At 47.5% G+C, this 13,777-nt stretch overlaps 1 protein-coding gene across 1 annotated transcript in view; it reads left to right on the forward strand.

Annotated features, from left to right (window-relative positions):
• The window catches only part of rapgef5a (Rap guanine nucleotide exchange factor (GEF) 5a), a 52,114-nt gene that overhangs the window by 17,472 nt on the left and 20,865 nt on the right, over positions 1 to 13,777 (forward strand). Inside the window, exons 4-8 of the mRNA XM_084157927.1 lie at positions 9 to 93; positions 188 to 236; positions 5,513 to 5,589; positions 7,230 to 7,403; positions 11,908 to 12,050. Of these exons, the coding sequence (XP_084014053.1) occupies positions 9 to 93; positions 188 to 236; positions 5,513 to 5,589; positions 7,230 to 7,403; positions 11,908 to 12,050 (528 nt within the window). The remainder of the gene's footprint in view (positions 1 to 8; positions 94 to 187; positions 237 to 5,512; positions 5,590 to 7,229; positions 7,404 to 11,907; positions 12,051 to 13,777) is intronic.

The raw sequence follows: 13,777 nt of genomic DNA on the forward strand, positions 1-13,777 counted from the left end.
TGTTGTAGGTCTGAGGAGGACTCGAAGGGGAACAGAGATGTCTGCGGGGACAGCTTTCTCCAGATGAAAGCACTAGAGCGACTCACCTCCACGGTGTGTGTGTGTGTGTGTGTGTGTGTGTGTGTGTGTGTGTGTCTGTATCTGACAGGAGCTGTCATTGAGTGTACTGTATGTTCTACTCCTACAGGTGCAGAATGAGTTGGCTGCTGCTCTTGCCCTCAAGGCTCGCAAAGCCGGTGAGTTGGTTACTATATTATATGTGGGACTATGCTGTGTGTTAGTGATGCACAGGTCAGCTGTTTGTTCCCCAGAACCCGCCTGCAATTGCTAATAACCCATCCGCAACTGCTCGACTATATGTGATAAAGTGAGGCCGCACCCGACCCTAAACCGCAAATAGAAAATGCGCTGTACAGTCAGACGGTGGAACGATTTTTTTGACAGGGGATTTGGCAGGATTTCTTTTTTAAGCCTAATTTAGATGTTTGTGCTTATAATTTCTGACATTTTGGTAGGCTATTTGTTAGTCAACTTGTCTATAATTAGATACATGCAGCTTCTCTTCTGTCATTACTGCCCTAGAAGACTAAATAAACTATTGCTCACCAGAATAATGTTAGATATCGATGAATGCTTCAATCTAGTTGACATCGGTAAAGTTCTCTTTCGTCTCTGCTTGTCTCGCACAGCAGACGTTTAGGGACCAGGGAGAAAAACAATATAAAAACATCTTAATGGCATCAGTTTGACCGGTTTAAGGAAATTAAAAGCAGTGAAAACGACCCAACATGTTTCTGATAAATCAAATCAAATTGTATTGGTCACATGCGCCAAATACAACAGGTGCAGACATTACAGTGAAATGCTTACTTACAGCCCTTAACCAACAGTGCATTTATTTTAAACAAAAAAAGTAAAAATAAAACAACAACAAAAAAAAGTGTTGAGAAAAAAAAGAGCAGAAGTAAAATAAAGTGACAGTAGGGAGGCTATATATACAGGGGGGTACCGTTGCAGAGTCAATGTGCGGGGGCACCGGCTAGTTGAGGTAGTTGAGGTAATATGTACATGTGGGTAGAGTTAAAGTGACTATGCATAAATACTTAACAGAGTAGCAGCAGCGTAAAAAGGATGGGGTGGGGGGGCAGTGCAAATAGTCCGGGTAGCCATGATTAGCTGTTCAGGAGTCTTATGGCTTGGGGGTAGAAGCTGTTGAGAAGTCTTTTGGACCTAGACTTGGCACTCCGGTACCGCTTGCCGTGCGGTAGCAGAGAGAACAGTCTATGACTAGGGTGGCTGGAGTCTTTGACAATTTTGAGGGCCTTCCTCTGACACCGCCTGGTATAGAGGTCCTGGATGGCAGGAAGCTTTGCCCCAGTGATGTACTGGGCCGTACGCACTACCCTCTGTAGTGCCTTGCGGTCGGAGGCCAAGCAGTTGCCATACCAGGCGGTGATGCAACCAGTCAGGATGCTCTCGATGGTGCAGCTGTAGAATTCTTTGAGGATCTGAGGACCCATACCAAATCTTTTTAGTCTCCTGAGGGGGAATAGGCTTTGTCGTGCCCTCTTCACGACTGTCTTGGTGTGTTTGGACCATGATAGTTCGTTGGTGATGTGGACACCAAGGAACTTGAAGCTCTCAACCTGTTCGACTACAGCCCCGTCGATGAGAATGGGGGCGTGCTCAGTCCTCGTTTTTTTCCTGTAGTCCACAATCATCTCCTTTGTCTTGGTCACGTTGAGGGAGAGGTTGTTGTCCTGGCACCACACGGCCAGATCTCTGACCTCCTCCCTATAGGCTGTCTCATCGTTGTCGGTGATCAGGCCTACCACTGTTGTGTCGTCTGCAAACTTAATGATGGTGTTGGAGTCGTGCCTGGCCATGCAGTCATGGGTGAACAGAGAGTACAGGAGGGGACTGAGCACGCACCCCTGAGGGGCCCCCGTGTTGAGGATCAGTGTGGCAGATGTGTTGTTACCTACCCTTACCACCTGGGGGCGGCCCGTCAGGAAGTCCAGGATCCAGTTGCAGAGGGAGGTGTTTAGTCCCAGGATCCTTAGCTTAGTGATGAGCTTAGAGGGCACTATGGTGTTGAATGCTGAGCTGTAGTCAATGAATAGCATTCTCACGTAGGTGTTCCTCTTGTCCAGGTGGGAAAGGGCAGTGTGGAGTGCAATAGAGATTGCATCATCTGTGGATCTGTTGGGGCGGTATGCAAATTGGAGTGGGTCTAGGGTTTCTGGGATAATGCTGTTGATGTGAGCCATGACCAGCCTTTCAAAGCACTTCATGGCTACAGACGTCAGTGCTACGGGTCGGTAGTCATTTAGGCAGGTTATCTTAGAGTCATTGGGCACGGGGACTATGGTGGTCTGCTTCAAACATGTTGGTATTACAGACTCAGTCAGGGACATGTTGAAAATGTCAGTGAAGACACTTGCCAGTTGGTCAGCACATGCTCGGAGTACACGTCCTGGTAATCCGTCTGGCCCTGCGGCCTTGTGAATGTTGACCTGCTTAAAAGTCTTACTCACATCGGCTACGGAGAGCGTGATCACATAGTCATCCGGAACAGCTGGTGCTCTCATGCATGTTGCTTGCCTCGAAGTGAGCATAGAAGTGGTTTAGCTCGTCTGGTAGGCTTGTGTCACTGGGCAGCTCGCGGCTGTGCTTCCCTTTGTAGTCTGTAATAGTTTTCAAGCCCTGCCACATCCGACGAGCGTCAGAGCCAGTGTAGTACGATTCAATCTTAGTCCTGTATTGACTCTTTGCCTGTTTGATGGTTCGTCTGAGGTCATAGCGGGATTTCTTATAAGCGTCCGGGTTAGAGCCCCGTTCCTTGAAAGCGGCAGCTCTACCCTTTAGCTCAGTGCGGATGTTTCCTGTAATCCATGGCTTCTGGTTGGGGTGTGTCCTCCTCCCAGAGTGCGAAGAGCCTTGGCGTGACCCTGGACAACACCCTGTCGTTCTCCGCTAACATCAAGGCGGTGACCCGATCCTGCAGGTTCATGCTCTACAACATTCGGAGAGTACGACCCTGCCTTACACAGGAAGCGGCACAGGTCCTAATCCAGGCACTTGTCATCTCCCGTCTGGATTACTGCAACTCGCTGTTGGCTGGCCTCCCTGCCTGTGCCATTAAACCCCTACAACTCATCCAGAATGCCGCAGCCCGTCTGGTGTTCAACCTTCCCAAGTTCTCTCACGTCACCCCCCTCCTCCGCACACTCCACTGGCTTCCAGTTGAAGCTCGCATCCGTTACAAGACCATGGTGCTTGCCTATGGAGCAGTGAGGGGAACGGCACCTCCGTACCTTCGGGCTCTGATCAGTCCCTACACCCAAACGAGGGCATTGCGTTCATCCACCTCTGGCCTGCTGGCTCCCCTTCCTCTGCGGAAGCATAGTTCCCGCTCAGCCCAGTCAAAACTGTTCGCTGTTCTGGCACCCCAATGGTGGAACAAGCTCCCTCACGACGCCAGGACAGCGGAGTCACTCACCACCTTCCGGAGACATTTGAAACCCCACCTCTTTAAGGAATACCTGGGATAGGATAAAGTAATCCTTCTACCCCCCCCCCCCCCCCAAAAAAAAAAAAAAAAAAAAAGTGTAAAGTGGTTTTCCCACTGGCTATAGGGTGAATGCACCAATTTGTAAGTCGCTCTGGATAAGAGCGTCTGCTAAATGACGTAAATGTGCCCTTGAGCAAGGCACTTAACCCTAATTGCTCCTGTAAGTCGCTCTGGATAAGAGCGTCTGCTAAATGACTAAAATGTAAATGTAAATGTAATGTATGTACGTACGGTCACTGTGGGGACGACATCATCGATGCACTTATTGATGAAGCCAGTGACTGATGTGGTGTACTCCTCAATGCTGTCTGAAGAATCCCGGAACATGTTCCAGTCTGTGCTAGCAAAACAGTCCTGTAGCTTAGCATCTGCGTCATCTGACCACTTTTTTATTAACCGAGTCACTGGTGCTTCCTGCTTTAGTTTTTGCTTATAAGCAGGAATCAGGAGGATAGAGTTATGGTCAGATTTGCCAAATGGAGGGCGAGGGAGAGCTTTGTATGCGTCTCTGTGTGTGGAGTAAAGGTGGTCTAGAGTTTTTTTCCCTCTGGTTGCACATTTAACATGCTGGTAGAAATTAGGTAGAACGGATTTAAGTTTCCCTGCATTAAAGTCCCCGGCCACTAGGAGCGCTGCATCTGGATGAGCGTTTTCCTGTTGATTAATGGCCTTGTACAACTCATTCAGTGCAATCTTAATGCCAGCATTGGTTTGTGGTGGTAAATAGACAGCTATGAAAAATATAGATGAAAACTCTCTTGGTAAATAGTGTGGTCTACAGCTTATCATAAGATACTCTACCTCAGGCGAGCAAAACCTCGAGACTTCAGCAAAACCTCGAGACTAAGGTTTCAGTTTGACGTGGAGGCATATTTTATGTGGTTGAAATGCTATCAGCTTTTATGATGCACATTTACAGACGGTCCCTTACCTCGCATTTATTCTCTCAAGATGCTGAAATAAATACATCATATTTCTCCACTCCTGTTCCCTAGTCAAAATGTACATTGTGTATAATTTTACTGTAAGAAATGCTTGAATCTGCAGGAGTTCATATTATAATAAGCTATGTGGGAGGTTATATACCTACAATCAGTGTCCAGATTTCAGTTGCTATTCCATTTAACCCATCTAAACAGTACAGTTCCCTTAGATGTGCATATTTGAAGTCCCCGTCTTGTGACTGTCGAATTTGTATAGCGCCTCACAATCATCACACCTAACATAGCCGGCACTGCTATCATCCTCTTTTACAACTTCACCAAATCTTTCCCAAACATGACTTTTCTGTCCCTCCCTTCTCTTTATTTTCAACTCTCCATTTTGCAGCTTTTCTCTTATTGAATTCAACGCCGACATTGTCCTTTTTGCCTCAGTGGATCGACGTTAACTTTTTCTGCTTAAGTTCCCAAAAGCATTTAGCGATTGGCGTGTATTTGGCACGTGTACAGTTAGCCCCTAAAGCTTAGGCTTACACACTAATTCCCACGGGGGCCAGTATAAAAAAAAAAAAATGTATTCACTAACTGTAAGTCGCTCTGGATAAGAGCGTCTGCTAAATGACTAAAATGTAAATGTAAATGTAAATGACAGATAAAAAGAATGTAAGAAAAACCTCAATGTAGCCTATAGATATGAATTGCACAAGAATGATACATTTATAGATTTTTAATGCATTGTTTTCTCTTTATTCAACCAACCGCCACCCACCCGCCCTTCATCCACACAATATTTCATGACCCAAAAACCCGCTCGCCCTATGGATATATCCGCGGGGACTGTGGGTTATGAGTCAACCTGCGCATCACTATTGTGTGTTACTACAGTATGTTTGTGCCTCTGTAAGGTTTCCTTTAGTTTCAGCAAATAAAATATTTGTTATAGGCGATTAGTCCTGACAGCTGTCAATCTAACATACTGTGTTGTGATTGGTTGCAGTGGCAGAGCAGGGTGGCCCAGAGTCACCAGACTCCACCCCCCGAGAGACACCCACACCCAATGAGGAGAACACCATGGTAGGATACACACACTGGCATACCGGACACCCCCGCAGTGTTAGTTTAGAAAACGATCTCTCCACAGAAGCGACAGTTACAGGAATGTAAAAGCAGCTTGATTGCCGTAGCAACATCAGGGAAACTAGGCAGAAGGGAGTTGTGCTTCAAATACACCAGTTCTGCAACATCTTTTTAATTGAGCCTCTCATTCTCCTTTAATTGCAGAGATTTAACTGTATAGAGAGCTCTCGGGACAGGTCGTATGGATACTGGACAGCCAATAAATTGGCAGATGCAAACAGATGATCATATTTAGTTCTTGAGGGCTTGTCTGGTTTGGCAATACTCGGTATAGAAACAGTCGGGCATTGTTACACCATGTATAACTTAGTGAAATGTTAGGCTTAACATGAGAAAATGACACACAAATAGGCCTACCAATAAACATTTATCCATTAGCTAAAGCAAAGCTATACATGCCCTGGCACCACATTATATTTGTTTTATGGGGGGAGTGGACAAACTCTGACATTGCGGGGGTCCAGAGAAACTGTGTTATGCCAGTGTGCGCACACACTCACACACAGTAGAGGAGATGGGCGAGAGGGGCGAGAGGGGCGAGAGGGGAGAGAGGGGCGAGAGGGGCGAGAGGGGCGAGAGGGGCGAGAGGGGCGAGAGGGGAGAGAGGGGCGAGAGGGGAGAGAGGGGAGAGAGGGGCGAGAGGGGAGAGAGGGGCGAGAGGGGAGAAGAGGGGAGGAGCGGACAGGAAAGTAGAAAAGCATATATACAAAATAAACCTCCATCATGTGTGTGCGTGCGTGTTTACTTGGCTGTTCTCTGTTTGAGTGAGGAAGTAGAAGAGGGGAGACGGGACTTTGGGTTGTGGCTCGGATAGAGTGTTATCAGTGGTGTTTTCTTTGTAAACAATGGTTTGCGGGAAGGTGTGTGTGTGTGTGTGTGTGTGTGTGTGTGTGTGTGTGTGTGTGGTGGCGGCACCGTGGGATAGTTTCACTCGCGGGAAGTACCCTGCTCACAGCCAATACACACACACACACACACACACACAAATGTAAATAAACAGTCCACTTTGCCCTACTGATGATACCATCATATTACCGCCAGTACCCAAGGGACCTCCTCCATCCCAAATATAACCTGCCCCTACAACAACAGAGTATCGCTAAGAACACCGGGAGGAGAGGAGGAGAATAATGGGGGGAGGAGAAGAACGTTTATTCTATTCTGTCTTTCTCTTCACACTCTCCAATCAACTCTACTCCTACCCTATCCTCTCATTTTCCTTGTCCCCCCCCCCCCTTTCTCCTCCACACACCCACACTGGCCCATCGAAGTCCACCCCGCCAGACGCAGTGTTTCTAAAGCCAGGAGGAGATGGCACTACGTTTCTGAAGAACAGACAGACAGAGAGAGGGACTGGGATTATTTCGAGTTATTTATTTATCTTTCTCTGTGATTTACAGACAGAGACCCTGAGACAGACAAAGACTAGCTGATAGACCGTGAGAGTGGGGTAGATTTGATCCAATAGTTATTTTGGGGTGTTACCTACCCTTATATTTAACCTCTAACCCTGTGACCTGATGATGTTGTTGGGCTGTGGACTAAGCTACCTGTTCTCTCTGCCCCACTCCTTACAGCTGGGGGGGGGGGGTTCGCTCCGTGGCAACGTGGGGAGTGTGTGTGTGCGGCCGGACAGTGTGTGTGGCCGCGAGGAGCTGACCAGACTAGAGCTGGTCCAGAGACTGGCTAAGGACGGCTGCAGACTGCTACAGAACCAGAACTACAGAGTACCAGACCACCGCAACCCCACTGTGAGTACACACGCACACACACCCTCTGACAAATATACTTTTGAATACTATATTTTGTGATAGTATGCTCTAACTTCGTCAGTGTTTCAAAATGTGTATTTGACGGATGTGTTGGTCCCTTCATTTCCTTTCCTCCCCTCTGCTTACGTCAGCCAGTTATCTGTGAGAAGCTGGAACATTCTGTCTCTCTAGTATAACATTCTGTCTCTAGGACAGTGCATTCGGAAAGTATTCAGACCCCTTGACTTTTCCCACATTTTGTTACGTTACAGCCTTATTCTAAAATGTTTTTTTAAATGTCCTCATCAATCTACACATTATACATTTACATTTACGTTTACGTCATTTAGCAGACGCTCTTATCCAGAGCGACTTACAATAGAAGTATTCAGACCCTTTACTCAGTACTTTGTTGAAGCACCTTTAGCAGCGATTAGAGCCTCAAGTCTTCTTGGCACACCTGTATTTGGGAGTTTCTCCCATTCTTCTCTGCAGATCCTCTCAAGCTCTGTCAGGTTGGATGGGGAGCGTCGCTGCACAGCTATTTTCAGGTCTCTCCAGAGATGTTCGATCGGGTTCAAGTCCGGGCTCTGGATGGCCCACTCAAGGACATTCAGAGACTTGTCTCAAAGCCACTCCTGCGTTGTCTTGGCTGTGTGCTTAGGGTCGTTGTCCTGTTGGAAGGTGAACCTTCGCCCCAGTCTGAGGTCCTGAGCGCTCTGGAGCAGGTTTTCATCAAGGATCTCTCTGTACTTTGCTCCGTTCATCTTTCCCTCGATCGTGACTAGTCTCCCAGTCCCTGCCGCTGAAATACATCCCCACAGAATGATGCTACCACCACCATGCTTTCAGACGTTCTGCTTGGCATTCAGGCCAAAGAGTTCAATCTTGGTTTCATCAGACCAGAGAATCTTGTTTCTCGTGGTCTGAGAGTACTTTAGGTGCCTTTTGGCAAACTCCAAGCGGGCTGTCATGTGCCTTTTACTGAGGAGTGGCTTCCGTCTGGCCACTACCATAAAGGCCTGATTGGTGGAGTGCTGCAGAGATGGTTGTCCTTCTGGTAGGTTCTCCCATCTCCACAGAGGAACTCTGGAGCTCTGTCTGAGTGACCATCGGGTTCTTGGTCACCTCCCTGACCAAGGCCTTTCTCCCCCGATTGCTCAGTTTGGCCAGGCGGCCAGCTCTAGGAAGAGTCTAGGTGGTTCCAAACTTATTCCATTTAAGAATGATGGAGGCCACTGTGTTCTTGGGGACCTTCAATGCTGCAGACATTTTTTGGTACCTTTCCCCAGATCTGTGCCTCGGCACAATCTTGTTTCGGAGCTCTACGGACAATTCCTTCGACCTCATGACTTGGTTTTTGCTCTGACATGCACTGTCAACTGTAGGACCTTATATAGACAGGTGTGTGCCTTTCCAAATCATGTCCAATCAATTGAATTTACCACAGGTGGATTCCAATCAAGTTGTAGAAACATCAAGGATGATCAATGGAAACAGGATGCACCTGAGCTCAATGTCGAGTCTCATAGCAAAGCGTCTGAATACTTATGTTATTTGTATTTTTTTTTTATACATTTGCAAACATTTCTAAAAACCTGTTTTTGCTTTGTCATTATGGGGTATTGTGTGTGTGTGTGGTGTGTAGGTTGATGAGGAACATAATTTAATCAATTTTATAATAAGGCTTTAACGTAACAAAATGTGGAAAAAGTCAAGGGGTCTAAATACTTTCCAAATGCACTGTAACATTCGGTCTCTTGTATACAAACTTATGCCTCTAGTATATCACATTCTGTCTCTCTAGTAAATAACATTCAGACCATTCCTTTACTTTCAGGCCATCAAATGTCCAAACTCTGTTTTCTCTTACATCGCTAGCATACTTCCTCAAACTAAATGGATATTGTTTTGCCTGTGTACGTGTGTATGTGTTAACGTTAGATAAACTGTTTGTTATCAGGAACATCGTAGACATTTTTCCCCATGTCCTCTAGGGCACTGTTGGTTAAACGAGGGGGAGGGGTGGGGAGAGAGGACAGGGGAGGGGAGGGGTGGGAGGGGAGAGAGAGGACAGGGGAGGGGAGGGGAGAGAGGAAAGGGGAGGGGTGGGGGAGAGAGGAAATGGGATGGGTGGGGGAGAGAGAGAGGAAAGGGGAGGGGTGGGGGAGAGAGAGAGGACAGGGGAGGGGTGGGGGAGAGAGAGAGAGGACAGGGGAGGGGTGGGGGAGAGAGAGAGGACAGGGGAGGGGTGGGGGAGAGAGAGAGGACAGGGGAGGGGTGGGGGGGGGAGAGAGGACTGGGGAGGGGAGGGGTGTGGGGGAGAGAGGACAGGGGAGGGGTGGGGGGAGAGAGGACAGGGGCGGGGTGGGGAGAGAGGACAGGGGAGGGGTGAGGAGAGAGGACAGGGGAGGGGTGGGGAGAGAGGACAGGGGAGAGAGAGGAATGGGAGGGAGAGAGAGGACTGGGGAGGGGTGGGGGAGAGAGAGGGGAGGTGTGGGGGAGAGAGAGGGAACAGGGGAGGGGTGGGGGAGAGAGAGAGGGGACAGGGAAGGGGAGGGGGGAGAGAGAGGGGTGGGGGGAGAGAGAGAGGACAGGGGAGGGGTGGGGAGAGAGGCCTGGAGAGGGGTGGGGGGAGAGAGGACTGGGGAGGGGTGGGGGAGAGAGGGCAGGACAGGGGAGGGGTGGGGGGAGATAGAGGACAGGGGAGGGGAGGGGTGGGGGAGAGAGAGGACAGGATAGGGGGGGGGAGAGAGAGGACAGGGGAGGGGAGGGGTGGGGGGGAGAGAGGGGAGGGGAGGGGTGGGGGGGAGAGAGGACAGGGGAGGGGTGGGGGAGAGAGGAAATGGGATGGGGTGGGGTGGGGGAGAGAGAGGACAGGGGAGGGGTGGGGGGGAGAGAGAGGACAGGGGTGGGGTGGGGGGGAGAGGAGAGAGGACAGGGGGGGAGGAGAGAGGTCAAAAGATGCGTTTTTGATACAGCATGTCAGATTTCTAATGTTTAGGTGTAGCCTAGGTTGCTGCAACATTTATGTCATGAGTTTTTGCTTGTGTCTGTCCGGAGTGATTATGTGTTATCATCTTTGCTAAATAAATACTGGAGGAAAGTGGAAAGCCTACTTGAGCGCACGCTTTTAATGGATGACGTGATGGAAGCTATCAAATCATTTGGAATTGGTTTCGACATCCCAGAAAAGACAGTCAAAAGTTCGATATGTTCAGCAAGTAAAGCATCGTAACCTGCAATTACCTCTGAAAGCTCTTTGCAGTTGCCCTTGTTGGCGGAAATTTCCCTCTCTTCGTGTCCTCTAAAAGCAAGTGCTTGCATACCCCAAAACGCAGTGGTGTTGATAAGCAGCTTGAGAACATCCCTGTTTCTTCTTACTTTCTCGTTGTGTTGCGCAGTTTGAATACGCAGACCTTCATCATAATCAATGCAGCTTTTTCACAGAAGCTTGATCTGATGTGGGCATTTATATGCTCCCTGCTTTTGGCAAGGGCAACAATACAGGCGGCTTGATGAAAGGCTCCCTGTTAACCAGCTATACTGTTGATACCAGTTGGTATTGAACGCCCTCACTTTTTCATCCTTCTTCATGAAACTGATCTCAGGCAGAGGTCGACCCTCACTTTTAATTCGCACCTATTCCGTGTACCCCAGAGAATGAAAGGGGTTCTTCAACAAAAAGTCCACAACATTTTCGGCAGCGTTGGCCATTCTACCATTCTGGGGGAGAAAACTGCACACTCGAGCTGGTAACGTTAGCTAGCTAGCTACTGAAGTTAGCAAGGCAAATGTAAATAAATTGCACTAACTGGACACAAAAATAAAGTTATAAAACCAAGAAAACAATTTATAATATACCTCCTCTGTGTCCTGTAATTTGAAAAAAACTAATTTGAATGGAATAATATCCCAAAAATGCTCAACTATCACTCTTCACTCTTAATCTCTATCCAACAATGTCACCAAGCTTCTCAACACATAGAACCCCCATAATGCTCTGTGGCACAATCCCAATACAACACCCTAGGTTCATTCTCTGATCCGAATTCTATGATTGGATGGACAACGTGGGTTCATACTGCAAAAGCTTTGATTGGTTGGAGGACGTCCCCCGGAGTTGGTCATAATTACCATGTATGTCTATGGAAGGGGGTGAGGCCTACGAGCCTCCTAGGTTTGTATTGAAGTCAATGTAGCCAGAGGATGACGGAAGCTAGCTGTCCTCCGGCTACACCATGGTGCTACCCCAGACAGTTCTGTTGAAGTTACTGTAGACCTTCATTGCAAAACAGTGTATTTTAATCAATTATTTGGTGACATATGAATATATTTAGTATAGTATCTAAAAAATTTAACTTTTTAAATGTTTCACTATTTTTATTTTTAATGAAATTTCACTGAGGAAGATGGTTCCCTTCTTCCTCCTCTGAGGAGCCTCCACTGTTCTGCATACAATACCAATGTACAATTCTTCTCTCTATCGCTCTCTCGCTCTCAGGGAGAGGCAGTAGGGAGGGTGTGTCTTAAGGAAAGGGGTCAGGACGTCCTTGTGCTACAGAGAGTGCCATCATCAGTGCCATCACCTAACCCCGCCTCTTCGCCATCAGGGGGAGGGGCCAGAGCGGAGGACGGAGAGAAGAGGTCAGTATCCTTCTCTTTCACTTTCAATCTCTCTCTTTGTAGGCGTTGCTGGAATATACGAGTGAATCATCTCCCGAGTGGCGCAGTGGTCTAAGGCACTGCATCGTAGTGCTAGCTGTGCCACTAGAGATCCTGGTTCGAATCCAGGCTCTGTCGTAGGCGACCGGGAGACCCATGGGGCGGCGCACAATTGGCCCAGCGTCGTCCAGGTTAGGGGAGGGAATGGCTGGCAGGGATGTAGCTCAGTTGGTAGAGCATGGCGTTTGCAACGCCAGGGTTGTGTGTTCGATTCCCACGGGGGGCTAGTATGAAAAAAAATTAAACAATAAAAAAATTATGTATGCACTCACTAACTGTAAGTCGCTCTGGATAAGAGCGTCTGCTAAATGACTTAAATGTAAATGTAATCATATACAGTGCATTTGGAAAGTATTCAGACACATTGACTTTTTCCACATTTTGTTACGTTACAGCCTTATTCTAAAATGGATTAAATTATGTTTTCCCCTCATCAATCTACACACAATACCCCATAATGGCAAAACGAAAACAGGTTTTAAGACATTTTTGCAAATGTATTACAAATAAAAAAACTGAAATACCTTACTTACATAAGTATTCAGAAAGATGAACGGAGCAAAGTACAGAGAGAAAACCTGCTCCCAAGCACTCAGGACCTCAGACTGGGGGTTCACCTTCCAACAGGACAACGACCCTAAGCACACAGCCAAGACAACGCAGGAGTGGTTTCGGGACAAGTCTCTGAATCTCCTTGAGTGGTCCAGGTAGAGCCCAGACTTGAACGTGATCGAACATCTCTGGAGATACCTGAAAATAGCTGTGCAGCGACGCTCCCCATCCAACCTGACAGAGCTTGAGAGGATCTGCAAAAAAGAATGGGAGAAACTCCCCAAATACAGGTGTGCCAAGCTTGTTGTGTCATACCCAAGAAGACTTGAGGCTGTAATCGCTGCCAAAGGTGCTTCAACAAAGTACTGAGTAACGGGTCTGAATACTTATGCAAATGTCTTATTTCAGTTTTTAATTTTTATAAATTAGCGAAAATTTCTAAAAACCTGTTTTTGCTTTGTCATTGTGGGGTATTGTGTGTAGATTAATGAGGGGGGAAAAACAATTTAATCCAATTTAGAATAAAGCTGTAACATAACAAAATGAGGAAAAAGTCAAGGGGTCTGAATACTTTCCGAATGCACTGTAAATGTTATATATGTCCCATAAAGACCTAAAACGGTATGCTGTGTATGTCCCAGACAGACCTAAAACGGTATGCTGTGTATGTCCCTTAAAGACCTAAAACAGTATGCTGTGTATGTCCCAGACAGACCTGTTCCATGTCAAGAAAAATATTGTATATTCTCCCTTTCCCTCTGTCTTAAGTCACACCCTTTGCATGCCTGCACGCACACCAGCTTCTGCCCTGACAAGACAGATTGTGTGTGTGTTTGCTTCCTAGAGGATGTGTGTGTGCTAACTGTTAAGACAGAGAATGTGTGTGTTCTAGCTGCAAGCAGAAAGAGAGAGGGAGAGAGAGAGAGAGAGAGAGAGAGAATGGTTTTCTTGTCTTGAAGGGAGAAACGAAGCAAAAGAAAGCAAGACTGTTTGCTGCCTAGAGGGTGTGTTTACACTTTCTAAATGGTGTGTGTGTGTGTGTGTGTGTGTGTGTGTGTGTCTCTGGTGTTAGGCAGGGAGAGGGGAGGCCTCAGTAC

The sequence above is a fragment of the Coregonus lavaretus genome, assembly GCF_964263955.1.
Source record: "Coregonus lavaretus genome assembly, chromosome: 3".
NCBI lineage: Eukaryota > Metazoa > Chordata > Actinopteri > Salmoniformes > Salmonidae > Coregonus > Coregonus lavaretus.